Consider the following 15,618-nt stretch of genomic DNA (forward strand, 5'->3'; position numbering starts at 1 on the left):
TTTGTGAAGCCACATGGAAACACAGCTGTCTGGTACTTCTCACCATGTACAAAAGCTAGTCAGGAGAACTAGAGATTCAGGATCCTGGGAGAGCTGTGGTGGTCTTAGATGACATCACAGATGCTTAGAGACTTCGTGCCAAGGAAAGATTTCTAACAGAACAAGACATGCTCACAGCGGAGCAAGAGTGACAATGTGACTATGTTAAAACAAAGACTCAGACACATTGGAGGCTTCTGGTTCAGTGTGCTTGGTGTTGCTGCATCTCAACAACAGGCTGGGTAACATATCTGAGAAGTTCCTGTGGCTTACAGTTTTGGTGGCTGAAGGTCCAAACAGCATGGAGCCCATTTCCTGGTGAGGGTTCCAGCTGCACCACAAAGAGAAGCAGAAGGGGACTGGCCACATGCAGAGGGGGCCAGACACACCAAGATTCGTGACAGCCTGCTCTTGTGAGACCTGATCCATACCTGCAGGAGCCAGCTTTCCCCGAAAACCTTGATTCACACAAGAGGGTGAAGCCCTGAGCTCATCAGCTTCCACTGGGTCCCCATGACCTCCACACTGCATACAGGAACCAGCTTAAGGCACGGGAGTGTTGGGGGACAGCACATCCAAGCCATGCAACACACAGAGGGAGTCTACAACCATCCTGCGGGAGACAGAAAAGCTTGCATATATAAAGAGAGCACCTAGATTAAAAGAAAAACCATCAACTGAAAATGCACATCAGGCTTGAACCTTGAAACATCAGAGGAGCACCACTGAAGGCCAAATACACGAGAAGGTCTCTACCCTCAGGACAGGACCCAGGAGCCAAAAGTGACCCATATGTCCCCAGAGGAGCTGCCAACATGCTCAGAGCAGGCAGGAGGTGGGCCCTCCCAGGTCCTGCCCAGAGCTCATGCTCTGCACAGTTCTGGGGAGACTCTTCTTGGTCACTGAGGGACAGGTACAGCATCAGGCCCTGCAGTCCCTTCCTGGAGGAGCCTGTGCAGGGAGCTGTCACATAGTCCCCACCTGGAACAGCTCCATGCAACAGGCTGTGTCACATACCATGGTCCCTTGTGCTGAGGGTGCTGGGTTCTCCAGGACACAAGCTGGTGTGGCCTGCAGAAGGGTCTGTACTCAGCCACCCAGCCAGATGTCCTTCCCCAGGTGGCTTCCTGCCATAGACAGAGTCCCTGACCCATGTGTCCCTTCCCTCTGTCCCCAGAGCCCAAGGTGGTATTTGCCAAGGAGCAGCTGGCACGCAGCGAGGTGAAGGCCGAGGCGGGGGCCTGCGCCACTCTGAGCTGCGAGGTGGCCCAGGCCCAGACAGAAGTGACAGTGACGTGGTACAAGGATGGGAAGAAGCTGAGCCAGAGCTCCCAGGTGTGACTGGAGGCCTCTGGCTGCAGGCGGCAGCTGGTGGTGCAGCAGGTGGGCAAGGCGGATGCTGGGGAGTACAGCTGCAAGGCCGAGGGCCAGAGGTTTCCCTTCCGCCTGGATGTCACAGGTGGGTGCTGCTAGGGCTGGGTAAATGGAGGGAGGATGGTAACTCTAGGGCACCTGTGACAGCCTAGGCTCTGTGAGGCCTATGTCCTTCCTGACCTTGGGCCTCAGCATCTGTGGCCCAGCTCTGGGTGGAGTTGGGCATTGGGGTTGTTTGTGGCTGGGGAGCATGTCCTGCAGGGGCAGGGGCCTCCTTCTACCTACCTGTGCCTACTTGCTGGGCCCAGAGCTCCAGAAGCCCTTGCTTGGGCCCTTTGGAATCCTGCATGTCCATCTGTCCTTCCCCCATCTCCTTTCCTCCCCACTGTGACCTGCCCCTGAGCCTGGGAAGGGGTCACACAGGGCTTACAGCCTCTCTCTTGATGGCACATTTGGTGCTGGGCTCTCTTCCCTGCCTGGTGCTGAGCTCTCTCTTGATTGGTCTGCACTGGCACTGAGCACTCTGCTGACTGGCCCATAGGGGTACTGAGCTCTGTGCTGATTGGCTGGTACTTGGCTCTCTGCTGATTGGCTTACACAGGCTCTGAGGTCTTTGCTGATTGGTCAGCACTGGCATTCTGGTCTCCTGCATTCCTTTGGTAGCTGTTGCCAACAAAGATGTGGGTTTCTGGTTTGGTGCTCAGGTGGACTCCCCTGCTGTGTCCGCCTCCAACGGCTTTTGTGTCCCCTGCATGGTGGGAGAGCTAGGAAGCCACTGATGGGCTGGGGTCCCAGGGAGGAGAAGGGTCATGGTCTATTCCCAATGGCTGGGAAGGTGGTGGCATCAGGAGGTAGGCCTGGCTGTGGTGGCCTTGTGGGCTGTGACAGTGCAGTTACCTGCAGGATTAGGGTGGATCAGGAAGTACTTAGGACTCTAATGAGGACGGGCTGCCCAGCCATCTACCTACCAGCCTTGGAGTTTGCAGCTTGGGTCATGTGTAGGATAGAACTTAGGCATGGCCATGCAATGTTCTACTCATGATGGACACTCTGCTCGGCCATTCCTGGGGTGGGCTTGGGCTGTGAGACAGGACTGGGTCTGTTCTGGTGTCCCTGACCTGTGTGTTCTTCCCCTCTGTCCCCAGAGCCCAAGGCTGTATTTGCCAAGGGGCAGCCAGCACACAGTGAGGTGAAGGCCCAGCTGGGGGCGAGTGCCACTCTGAGCTGCGAGGTGGCCCAGGCCCAGACAGAGGTGACATGGTACAAGGATGGGAAGAAGCTGAGCCAGAGCTCCCAGGTGCGCGTGAAGTCCTCTGGGTATAGGCAGCAGCTGGTGGTGCAGCAGGCGGGCAAGGCGGACACCGGGGAGTACAGCTGCGAGGCCAGGGGCCAGGGGGTCTCCTTCCGCCTGGACGTCACAGGTGAGTTCTGAGTTTGCTGGTGTGTGAGGATGAGACTGATACAGCGGATGTTCCTAGGTGCTCCTGCCCTCAAACTCCATGTCTCCACATGCCCCGTGCTCACCTGTGGTCTTCAATCCTAGTGTGAGTACCGATGGCCAATCCATGTGGACAGCTAGGCTTCTGCACCAGACTTGCCCTCCCAGGTCTAATGCTGAGGGGCGTTTCTCAGCACCTGGGAAACTATGCACTACGTGCTGTGGCTTTACCTGCTGCTCGGGCTGAGGTGGTCCAGATACCTGAGGCCATTGGGATCATCGCCCTTTCATTTCTCTGGTACACTCTTCCCTCTGTCCTCATGGATCTGAATGCTCTCTGAGCAAGTTCATGGGGGAAACACACGGACCCTAATTTTGTTGCACTGACTGTGCAACATGAAGGGCGGGGTGGTGCATTTGCTGGGAAGCTGGGAGGCCAGAAAGTCTCTTTTAACAAGACCTATTTTCATTTTGTCTCAAGTTGGAGCAGTCAGTGTCTACATTCCCTCCATGGCTTGGTTTATAAATTCAGAAATGAAAAGGAATAAACCAATGAAGTCACATCTGCATGCTTCATTAAAATTTATTTTCTACACTCTTAGCTGCTGAGGGGTAGAGCGTTAACACACAGCATCCCCCTAATAAGCCGTGTGTCTGCTCCCCCTGGCTGGTTGGCAGGAAAGCCGGGAGCAGCTTCATTTCCTTTGTCGAATGAGTCTAATGTCACAGAGAGAGGACCATGGGCACAGTGCTCTGCAGTTGCATCTGCATTAAAGTTTTGTGGGTGTATGTGGACACCAGGGAATCCCACTGAGTTCACTGGAAATGTCATGGTGTGAGGATAGGCCATTATTTTATACAAGGCAACAAGGTACCTTTTCTTAGTAATCAATTACTAGAAGATCATGTCAAACCTACACAAGAAAAACTAGGGAGTGGAACAGTCCTCTAATCTTCTAAAGAAGTAGAATCATAGTAATAATCTTATAGAGCCTTATCTTAGCCCAGTGGCTCTGCAACAAATCATACCAAATATTATCCCATGTTAATAGACATTCTAGAATGCTGAAGGAGGAAGTACACTCCCTAGCTCATTTTATGTAGGTAGTACATGATCGACGCTAAAGCATACAAGGTCAGCAAGAGGCTTCTATCGCCAGTGTGAAGTTCAAGCTCCTCTGCTAATGTTAGCCCAATGAGTCCAGCAAAGTGAAGGGATTGTCTGCTCTAGGAGATGTGAAGTGCAGGAGTGCAGGCCTGGTTCACCCAGGAACATCAGGTGGTCACCAGGGCCCAGTGCTAACAGGCTTGAGGGACAGGGTATGACTCTTCCTGGGCATGCAGTGACAGTATTTGATGAGTGTGACATCAGAAGTTGTAAAGATTGTTTGACACAATTCAACATGCAGTTCTTAGCAAACTCTGGATGAGATGATTCCTCCTTAGCTTAACAGAGTGGTTGTAGGAAAAGTGAGGGCAAAGGGACACCAGTGGTGCAGACTTCAGAGTGTCACCTTCAAGACCAGGAGTGGACAAGGGAGGGGTTGCTGTCGGCATTGGAAAGGGAAGGAATGGGGCTCGGACACTCGGGGCTCACAGAGGACAGGGTTATCAGTACAGAATGCCGGAAATATCATTGACTGTGTCCAGGAGGAGAGCAGGGGCAATGTCCATGCTCAGGTGTTAGTGTACAGACTCTTCTTCATCCACACGAGTAAGCAAGCAGATGATGGAAGTGGAGTTTCCAAGAACTAGCACAGAGCCAAGAGCGTGGCGTTACTGTTCCAGGTCTTCTCAGACACAGGCCCACAGACGTGGTGAAGATGCACATCACTAGACACTGGAGAGGAAGCAGAAGGGGTCTAAGTGCATGGAGGCATTCTGTGGGAGAGCCAGAGGTTCGCAGTCACAGTCCAGGTGCTGCTTCTCTCTAGGAGTAGGAATATCGACAGGCCAAATGGGCAGAGCCACTTCTGGAGAGCAACTGGAGGGCACGGGCGACCAGAGTCAGGACATTCGCATGGCTGAAGGCAGGAGCAGACAAGAGGACAGGGGCAACTGAGCAGTTAGCTCAGAACAACTAGGTAGCTGGTGGGCTGGCCATGCCTGTAACCCCAGGGACTCGGAGGCTGAAGTAGGGGGAGGCAGGTTTGAGGCCAGAATCAGTAACTTAGCAAAACCCTATCTCAAAAAATATAATTTTAAAAAGCGAGTTGGGGATGTAGCTCAGTGCTAGAGTGCTTGCCTAGCATGTGCAAGATCCTGGGTTCAATGCCTAATATCATACACACACACAAACACACACACACACACACACACACACACACCCCAAAAAAAAAGGAAAGAAAAGGGACACAGCTCTGAGTATAACCAGGTCCCTCTCCTCCTTCATGACTCTGTTCTGGTGCTACCAGGAGGTATAGAGAGGGATGTTATTTTCCAAACTAGTTCTAAGACCATTAAACTTAGAAAAAAATTGAAAATCAGATATCCAACTCAACACAAAAGGAATCCAATACAGGCTGTACCTCAGCGTAGAGGTGAAGCAGGTCTTCAAGGTGGACCTCAGTGGAGGTGAGGCGGGCTCTTAGCAGGTGTCCTGTGTTTCTCCATGACTTCAAGTTAATTGTACTTTTCTTAGAGAGAACGTAGGGCATTGGCCATTAAGCAAACAGATGTATTTACCTGTGGTGAAACTGAAACTGCCCCATCAAAAGACACTCTATAGGAGGAAAGGGCAAGTCCCTCAGATGGGGCCTACTCAGGACCCATGACTGTCCACAACCTAGCAGGTAATCATATGCAGAGCTGCTAAGAAGGAATTGGAAAACACAGTGCTACTGAAAGTAGGCAGGATAGTTTAGCAGGACCAGCCCAGAGCAGCCCACAGCAGGACACAGCAGGACACAGCAGCCCAGAACAGCCCAGAGCAGTCCAGAGCAGCCCACAGAGCCCACAGTAGCCCACAGCAGCCCACAGCAGCCCACAGCAGCCCAGAGCAGCCCACAGCAGGACACAGTAGCCAAGAGTAGCCCAGAGCAGGACACAGTAGCCAAGAGTAGCCCAGAGCAGCCCACAGTATCCCAGAGCATCCCACAGCAGCCCAGAGCACCCCAGAGCAGGACACAGCAGCCCAGAGCAGCCCAGAGCAGCTCACAGCAGGACACAGCAGCCCAGAGCAGCCCACAGCAGCCCAGAGCAATCCAGAGCAGCCCAGAGCAGCCCAGAACAACCCATAGCAGGACACAGCAGCCCAGAGCAGCCCAGAGCAGCCCATAGCAGGACACAGTAGCCAAGAGTAGCCCAGAGCAGCCCACAGCATCCCAGAGCAGCCCAGAGCAAGACACAGCAGCCCACAGCAGTGCATAGCAGCGCACAGCAGCCCAGAGCAGGATGCAGCAGCCCAGAGCAGCCAACAGCAGCCCACAGCAGCCCAGAGCATCCCACAGCAGGACACAGCAGCCCAGAGCAGCACACAGTAGCCCAGAGCAGCCCATAGCAGCCCAGAGCAGTCCAGAGCAGGACACAGCAGCACACAGCAGCACACAGCAGCACAGAATTGCCCAGAGCAGCCCAGAGCAGCCCACAGCAGGACACAGCAGCCCAGAGCAGCACACAGTAGCCCAGAGTAGCCCACAGCAGCCCAGAGAAGTCCAGATCAGGACACAGCAGGACACAGCAGCCCAGGGCAGCCCAGAGCAGCCCACAGCAGTCCACAGCAGCCCAGAGCAGGACACAGCAGCCCACAGCAGTCCACAGCAGCCCAGAGCAGGACACAGCATCCTACAGCAGCCCAGAGAAGGACACCACAGCCCAGAGCAGGACACAGCAGTTCACAGCAGGACACAGCAGCCCAGAGCAGGACACAGCAGCCCACAGCAGCCCAGAGCAGGACACAGCAGCCCAGAGCAGCCCACAGCAACCCACAGCAGGACACAGCAGCCCACAGCAGCCCAGAGCAGGACACAGCAGGACACAGAAGCCCCGAGTAGCCCCAAGTAGGACACAACAGCCCACAGCAGGACACAGCAGCCCAGGGGAGCCCAGAGCAGGACATAGCAGCCCAGAGCAGCCCAGAGCAGCCCACAGCAATGCAGCAGACATTGGCAGCGTCTACCTCATGGGGCTAAGGAGAGTGGGTGGGAGCCAGAGCAGTGTAGACACACCCAGAGGGATATTGGGCTGGCCCTTCCAGACCCTCCCCAGAGCTCATGCCCTGCATAGTCCTGGGGAGACACTTCCTGGTCTCCAAGGGGCGGGTGCTGTGTCCTTAGGGAGGAGTCTGAGTATCACAGTGTTCCCACCTGGTACAGCCCCAAGCAGCAGGTACAGGCTGTGGTCCCTTGTACTGAGGATGCTGGACTTCTCCAGGGCACGAGCTGGTGTGGCCTGCAGAAGGGTCTTTCCTCAGCTGTCCAGCCAGTTGCCCTTCCCCAGGTGGCTTCCTGGACAATCTCTGATCTGAGCATCCCTCCCCTCTGTCCCCAGAACCCAAGGCTGTGTTTGCCAAGGGGCAGCCAACATACAGTGAGGTGAAGGCTGATGCGGGGGCGAGTGCCACCCTGAGCTGCGAGGTGGCCCAGGCCCAGACAGAGGTGACGTGGTACAAGGATGGGAAGAAGCTGAGCCAGAGCTCCCAGGTGTGCGTGGAGGCCTCTGGCTGCAGGCGGCAGCTGGTGGTGCAGCAGGTGGGCAAGGCGGACGCTGGGGAGTACAGCTGTGAGGCTGGGGGCCAGAGAGTCTCCTTCTGCCTGGACATCACAGGTGAGTTCCTATGGGACACTAAGTTGGCTTGTTTGGAGGTGATGACTGGCTGTACCCATGGCTGACCCAGTGGTCTTTCCACTTGACTTCCCCCAACTGCTTACCCCATCTTCCCCACTCCATGGTCAAGCCTAAGGCTGAGCCGGGGGTACTGGAAGGGAAGACAGGAAGGACAAGGGCCCTCTGTGCCTCAGAGGCTTGGTCATGCCTGGCACCTGCTCAGAGCTGTCCTGATATCCCTCCGGGTCAAGGACTGCGTCTCTACCAGGCTTTGAGTTCTGAGGTAGACCGACGTCACTGTCCCGGTTGTGAGGGTTGTGACTGAGCTTGATCTGGAGGTTCTGGCAGCTCCAGAGACCCACATCCAGCTTCTGATTTTAGTGTCTTTGACCCTGATGAGGGGAAACCCAAGCTCCGGTCATACTAGGAGTTATCTCAGGGTTGACCCACAGGTTACCACGTCTATGTGTCTGGCCTGCTTCTCTCCTGGCATGTGGATTCAACGTTCTCTGTGTACCCACCGTGACATCGTGCAGGTCCACAGTTAGTCAACACGCTCCTTAGGCAAACCTCTGAGGTTTGGAGTCGTCGTTTTAGAGCAAATTTTGTTTTTCTCTTTCTTTGATTAGAGCACTGTGCATCAATGTGCCTCTTAGGAGTTTAATTTGTGAGCGTGGAAGTGGAACGAGTGTGAAGCTTATGGCACACCTGTGGGTTTTGTTGGAGCTGTGTCACTGCCACAGCAACCTGACTGGCCAGGCAGAGAGTTCTGAGCATTTCTCTGGTGATTCCTGTGTCTAGCTTCACTGCTGAACCCTGAGAGCTCTGGGAACTGGTGTAGTGCCCTGTGTCAGGGTGCACCTGGGGGGCAGGTGCCCCGAGCTGCCGTGTGATGGCTTGGTCCTGTGCCCTGTGTGAGCACTTGTTGCCATGGGCACCAAACACAGGCTCACTGTGTGTGTTCTTGTCAAGGTATTTGTGGCATTTTATGATTTAATGCAAGGAAATTTGAAAAAATTGACAAATTAGCCAATTCCTGGACAACTACATCAGAATTTACACAAGAAAAAGTAGAGAACTCAAACAATCCTATAGCTTTTTAAAGCAATGGAGTCTAATTTAAAAAATCTCTCAAAAGAGCTAAATTCATTTATCATGGGTAAATTATACCATATATTTTTGAAATAAACTACTCTGTTCATGATCATCCTTCTAGAGAATAAAAAGGGGATATGTGCCCCCTGACTCATTTTATATAGATGGTATAATACTGACATCAAAATCTGGTGAAAAGTGCATTCAACTTTGCAATCACAGGCTCATCTCAGATGGATACCAGGGCCAAAATCCTGTGCAGAACACTGGCAAACTGCATGGGGCCCATACTGAGAGCACAGCACACACTGGGTGAAGATTGGAATCCAGGACACAAAGTTGTTTATTGATCAGAACATCAACAAATCAGTATGATTATGGCTTGAAGAGACCATGAGAGAAAAGGCATGAGTCCCCTTCAGAAGATAGAGTGCCGGGTTTCAGTTCATGACTAAAATGCTCAGGGGTCACTCCAGGGAAACTGGGATGACTAGATTGTGCAAAATAACTACACAAGAGATACAAATATCTTTTTCATTGAGGTCGCTGTGACGGCTCCTCTGACCTTAAGGGTCTGCAGGAAGAGAGAGAGAGAGAGAGAGAGAGAGAGAGAGCGAGCGAGTGCACACTCTGACCCCTTTTATTAAGGAGAAGCGATTCAAATGAGGCAAGGGGTCAGGTTTCAGGGGTCTGAGTCTATCTTCCTGATGTCCACTGTCAGCAGGTTGACTGACACCTGGATAGGCCACAGCCAAGGGCACAGTAAGAGAAGGGGACACACATAAGGCACTTCCATGGAAGATTCTATCCTAAACAGGGCAAGGGGTTATATTACAAAGGAACAGATGAGTATAGCTCCACCCATGGGGCTGTAGCAAGACACACCCATGCACAAGACACCGACCCTCGGACCCAAGAAGGGTGGGGAAAGCTCTGCCACATTTCTGCGACTGAGCGCCTCAGCACCCAGCTGGGGAGTATGACTCAGTCAAGTGCAAGGTTGGTCTCCCACAATAGAGAATGGAGTGCTCGATAATGTTACAGAAAATGTGGCACTGGAGAGAGACAAGCTATGCTTGGAGATGTAAACAGCAAGATTCTTTCAGCTCCTGTGCAGGCTCGACAGAGTCTTCTCTGAAGGCTGAGCTCTCCCCTTTGTTCTCAGCATCTTAATACAATACAGACTCCTGGGTTTCAAGATTTCCCTCATGCAAGTGGCCTTGCTCCCTCCTCGATCTCCAGGCAGCTGCCACAGCTGCTGAGCAAGCCTGATTACAGAAGCAGAGACTTGCAGACTGCAACTGTTTACACAGAGAGACCCCTCAGGAAGGAGTTGCTGCTGCAGTAGAAGTTTGACTTCTTGCCTGAGAGACATAGTTTAGCTTCCTTTTGTGTTTAGACCTTCTTAGGCTGGGGTGTGGCTCCATGGTGGAGCAATTGCCTGCATGTAGGAGGCCTATCAGGTCCCAGCACTGCAGCAAACCCCTGGTCTGGTAAGAAGAGGAGCTTCCTAAGCCCTCTGTGGAGGGCACCACAGCAGCAATCGCCACCCTTTAGCATAACTCTGAGCACTTCCCTTTTAAGGACAACAGGGCCACATGACAGTGTGTCCAGCCTCATGTAGATATTGAAGAGGAATATCAAACAGAGACTCACAGCTTGGGTAAAGTGAGCGTAGATTCCACAGAGTCGGTGGTCAACACTTCTGTCTGTAGATGGGCTGCAGAGTCAGAAAGTAACAGAACTACCATAGCATCCCCAGTACCATGGTTGTAACTGCATGCAGAGGAAGCATATTTAAGGCCTCAGAGGACAAATTAGTAAGTATGTTAGGGAGACACAGAGGTGACATGAGTCAGTGTTGAGAAATGTGTAGAAGACAGAGAAACGTCTGCTCCTGATGATCCACAGAGTTCTTTTTCAGGGAGTGTGAAGATTGTCAAGTTGAGTCCAAAGGCCAGGTGGAGACACCGTACCATGGGCAAAGAGAGAACATTCAATCTGTCTAAACCCAGAAGTATTCTTCAGCCATAGTACAGAAGACAGCTGGGCACCACAAGGGCATAGAGACAGGGCCAGAACAGCGCATGGAGCCCAGAGACCTGAGCATCCTCAGAGCACCTTTTACCATGGCAAGGGTGTGGGGCACAGAAAGAGGATGGCTGTCAGGTGAGTGGTATGGAGGCCTCAGCCACAGGTCTGCATGGAAGAGAATGAAAGTGACGTCTCCCTCTCTCCACACACAGTCATCAATTGGGTGCGTCAGATTCCCACCTGGAGTAGAACCAGCTCTTAGCAGGTGGTGTGGATCGTGTATGACCCCAGGGTAACAGGTTCCTACACAGGACGTGATGGCGCTGCCCACAGAGGCAGATCAACATATGTCTCCTGAAACGAAGGACTATTATTGAAATATGTAACGAGCCCCAGAACAAACATGAAGGAGAGCTCACGCTACTGACTACTGAGTACGAGTCTCAGCAGGGAGACCAAGCACCATTGGCTAGAAAAGGAAAAGCCTCAGCCACATGGGCCTCAGGATAAGGCACAGGAGTGGCCGAACATCACCAGAGAAGCTGTCAGGCTCATAGCAGGCAGGAGCTGGGTGACCCAGCAGAGCTCATGCCCTGCACGGTCCTGGGGGGATTCTTGCTGGTCATGGGCAGGTGCATAATCCCCAGGGAGGAGCCTGTGCAGAAAGCTGTCACAGTGTTCCCACCTACAACAGCCCGTGCAGCAGGGGCAGGCTGTGTCACACACTGAGGTCCCTTGTGCTGAGGGTGCCTTGCTTCTACAGGGCACGAGCTAGTGTGGCCTGCAGAAGGGTCTGTCCTCAGCTGTCTAGCCAGATGGCTTTCCTCAGGTGGCTTCCTGCCCTGGACAGAGTCCCTGACCTGCGTGTCCCTCCCCTCTGTCCCCAGAGCCCAAGGTGGTGTTTGCTAAAGAGCAGCTGGCACGCAGCGAGGTGAAGGCCAAGGGGGGGCCAGTGCCACTCTGAGCTGCGACGTGGCCCAGGCCCAGACAGAAGTGACATGGTACAAGGATGGGAAGAAGCTGAGCCAGAGCTCCCAGGTGCACGTGGAGGCCTCTGGCTGCAGGCGGCAGCTGGTGGTGCAGCAGGCAGGCAAGGCGGATGCCAGGGAGTACAGCTGCGAGGCCGGGGGCCAGAGGGTCTCCTTCCGTCTAGATGTCACAGGTGGGTGCTGCTAGGGCTGGGTGAATGGAGGGAGGGTGGTAACTCTAAGGCACCTGTGGCAGCCTAGGCTCTGTGAGGCCTGTGTCCTTCCTAATCTTGGACCTCAGCATCTGTGGCCCAGCTCTGGGTGGAGTTGGGCACTGGGAGTTGTTTGTACCTGGGGAGTGTGTCCTGCAGGGGCAGGGGCTCCCTCTACCTGCCTGTACCTACTTGGTGGGCCCAGAGCTCCAGAAGCCCTTGCTTGGGCCCTTTGGAATCCTGCATGTCTATCCCTTCTTGCTTCCTTATCTCCTCCCCTCCCCACTGTGACCTGTCTCTCAGGCTGGGAAAGTGCCACCTATGGCTGGGAACCTTGCTCCTGATAGCCAGACTGGTGCTGGGCTCTCTCCTGATAGGTCCAGGATGACAGCTGTCTGCTGATTGGCCCAAAGTGGCACATAGCTCCCTACAGATTTTTTCCACACTGGCATTGAGCTCTCTGCTGATTTGCTGGCAGTTGGCTGTCTGCTGATTGGCCCACAGTGGCACTTGGCTGTCTGCTGATTGGCTGGCACTGAGCTCTCTGTTAATTTGCCCCATCTGGTACTGAGCTGTCTGCTAACTGGCCCACACTGTTACTGAGCTCTATGCTGATTGGCTGGCACTTGGTTCTCTGCTGATTGGCTTGCACAGGCTCTGAGGTCTCTGCTGATTGGCTAGCACTGGCAGTCTGGTCTCCTGCATTCCTTTGGTAGCTGTGGCCAACAAAGATGTGGGTTTCTGGTTTGGTGCTCAGGTGGACTTCCCTGCTATGTCTACCTCCTCCTGCTTTTGTACTCCCTGCATGGTGGGAGAGCTGGGAAGTCACTGATGGGCTGGGGTCCCAGGGAGGAGAAGGGTCATGGTCTATTCCCAGTAGCTGGGAGGGTGTTGGCATCAGGAGGTAGGCCTGGCCTGACTGTGGTGGCCTTGTGGGCTGTGACAGTGCAGTTACCTGCAGGATCAGAGTGGATCAGGAAGTGATTAGGGCTCTGATGAGGACAGGCTGCCCAGCTGTCTACTCACCAGCCTTGGAGTTTGCAGCTTGGGTCATTTGTAGGATAGAACTTAGGCATGGCCATGCAATGTTCTGCTCATGATGGACACTCTGCTCAGCCATCCCTGGGGTGTGCTTGGGCTGTGAGACAGGGCTGGGTCTCTTCTGGAGTCCCTGACCTATGTGTCCTTTCCCTCTCTACCCAGAGCCCAAGGTCGTGTTTGCCAAGGAGCAGCCTGCACACAGCGAGGTGAAGGTCCAGGTGGGGGCCTGCGCCACTCTGAGCTGTGAGGTGGCCCAGTCCCAGACAGAGGTGACATGGTACAAGGATGGGAAGAAGCTGAGCCAGAGCTCCCAGGTGCGTGTGGAGGCCTCTGGCCGCAGGCGGCAGCTAGTGGTGCAGCAGGTGGGCAAGGCGGACACTGGGGAGTACAGCTGTGAGGCTGGGGGCCAGAGGGTCTCCTTCCATCTGGATGTCACAGGTGAGTTCTTGTGGTTCTACCATCACTGTGTTTGGAGATGAAGGGGAGCCTTGCTAGTGCCCACAGTGACCTGGTGTATTTTCCATCCATGTCCATGTCTGTCCGTCTCCTGAACTCACACCTGTGGCTAAGCCACTGGGTGTGAGAGGAAGTATGTGAGGAGGCCACAGCTGTGTGCTGCACTTGGCGTGTCCACCTATGATGTCCATCTCATATTCCCATAACCTGTCCTGACCCAGCAGTGTTAGTCTTTTCTGGACTCTGCTCTTCCCTGGTACTCAGGGCTGAACCAACGAGGGTCCCTCTCTGGAGTATACCACAGTTCCTCCAGGACTCACCCAGCCCCCCAGACGCTCTTCCTACCAAGAGATTTTTGAGTTTGTTGAACCAACCTGGGAAATCCCAGACACTCAGCCAGATCAGGATTTGACCAATGCTGACATGGGCTATGGAGGGTTAGTTGTGTAGGTGTTCTGGAACACTCTTCCCTTCTTTCCAAGGACTCGGACATGCTACCCCTCTGTGGACAAGTGCTGTGCTACTCACAGGAGAGGTTGGAATCCTGTTTTCAAAGCAATTCATGTTTTGTGTTATTTTATCTCTTTCTCTCTCTCTCTCTCTTTTTTTTTTTTTTTTTTTTTTTTTTTTTTGTGGTGCTGATAGACAAGTGCTCTACTCTGAGCTACATCCTCAGCCCTAGTTCCAATATTCTGGACCAGAATTCCCCTTGGTTCAACTTAGCAACTTAGAGGTAGAACATAGTTCTAAAAAAAAATGTAGTTCATCAATATAGTGCTTTGGCACAGTTGGTGAGGCCGGATTACTATTTGGCTAGGCTGTTCCCTTTTCCTGGGGACTCTGTATCTGGTTCCCTGCTGATTCATGGAGCCTGCTTGTTAGGAGAGTTGAGCTTCCTGTCAGTGTGGGCATGGTCCACAGGGATACCACATAACATCCCCAACCTGCAACCCCAGATGCTCCCAAGGCAGAGGCTTTGTGCTGACATGACACCACAAGTCATGGGCTCCACATTGCACAGCTTCACTTCATATACAAAATTATTAAAAACACTATATAATCACCTTCAGGCTCAGTGTTTAAGGTCTTCATGAAACATAAATGAATTTTGTGGTTAGCATTGGGTCTCATCCCCAAGAAAGCTCAACATTTGTCTGCAAAGATCTTGAAATCTTTTTTTTTTTTTTTTTCAATCTGTAATCCAAAGCACTTCTGGCCCAGGCATTTTGGAAAAGGGATTCTCAACCCATATTTGGTCTACATACCAAACCCTGTAATATCTATTTTTGATACATTATTTTAATAAGCATATACATTATTTTATGCAACCAGATTTGAAAAGTTTTGATAAATTATCCAGTTTCTTAAAGACTAAATAAAAACTGACCCAAGAAGAAATAGAGAGCTTACATAGTTCTCAGGGCTGTTAAGAGTGGAGCCAGGAGGAAAGCGGCTTTTCAAGGGGCAGTAGAAGCCAAGTGGCTCCAGTGGAGAAGTCCCCACATGTGCTGGAAGTGAACTCTCCTGTATCCAGGGAGGTTCCTGTAGAGAACAGAAAGGGGTGCACTTTTAAGTCTCACTTACAGAAGTAGTAACATTGGTACTAACACCAAACCAAAAAAATAGGAGGAATTCATATTTTAGGTCAATCTGTTGTCAGTATCAACTGAACAAAGATTTAGCAGGCTGAATTCAGTAATACATTAAGAGAATCAGAATGCTAATGGACTTCTTCATCCAGGGATACATGTCTGCTTAACATTACAAATATCAGGAAATCAACATGAAGCATTATCATTTCTGATTGAAAAAATGTCATTCATCAATATAAGTGCAGAATAAAGTATTTGACACTGTAAATTCAGAAGAAATGTTTGACAAAATGTATCCTCAATCATACTATAAAATTCATTTGTCTTAAGATTTGTAAAGCAGTGCAAAAGATGTAAGTAGAAGATTCTTTCTCAATTTAGTAAATAGTTTTGTACAAAATTCACAAAGGGAAACCCTGAGAGTGTCTCTGAGAGCAGGAACCTCCCAAGGCAGCAGCTGTCACTGGTGAAGCCGCAGCGCATAGCATGGTTAGGGAGGAGAGGAAACGAGAGGCATGAAATCAGGAAGAAGTGAAGGTTACAGATGGTATGATTTGTCCAAAAGCTAAACCACTGGCTCAGTAAGATCTGAGACATTCAAGTGC

At 52.3% G+C, this 15,618-nt stretch overlaps 1 protein-coding gene across 1 annotated transcript in view; it reads left to right on the top strand.

Annotated features, from left to right (window-relative positions):
* LOC144250408 (obscurin-like) overlaps nt 1-15,618 on the top strand; it is a 108,470-nt gene that overhangs the window by 28,198 nt on the left and 64,654 nt on the right. Inside the window, 6 exon segments of the mRNA XM_077793216.1 lie at nt 1,217-1,498; nt 2,559-2,834; nt 7,340-7,615; nt 11,632-11,685; nt 11,688-11,906; nt 13,128-13,403. Coding sequence (XP_077649342.1) covers nt 1,217-1,498; nt 2,559-2,834; nt 7,340-7,615; nt 11,632-11,685; nt 11,688-11,906; nt 13,128-13,403 — 1,383 coding nt within the window.

This window comes from Urocitellus parryii, chromosome 1 (assembly GCF_045843805.1).
Source record: "Urocitellus parryii isolate mUroPar1 chromosome 1, mUroPar1.hap1, whole genome shotgun sequence".
Taxonomy (NCBI): domain Eukaryota; kingdom Metazoa; phylum Chordata; class Mammalia; order Rodentia; family Sciuridae; genus Urocitellus; species Urocitellus parryii.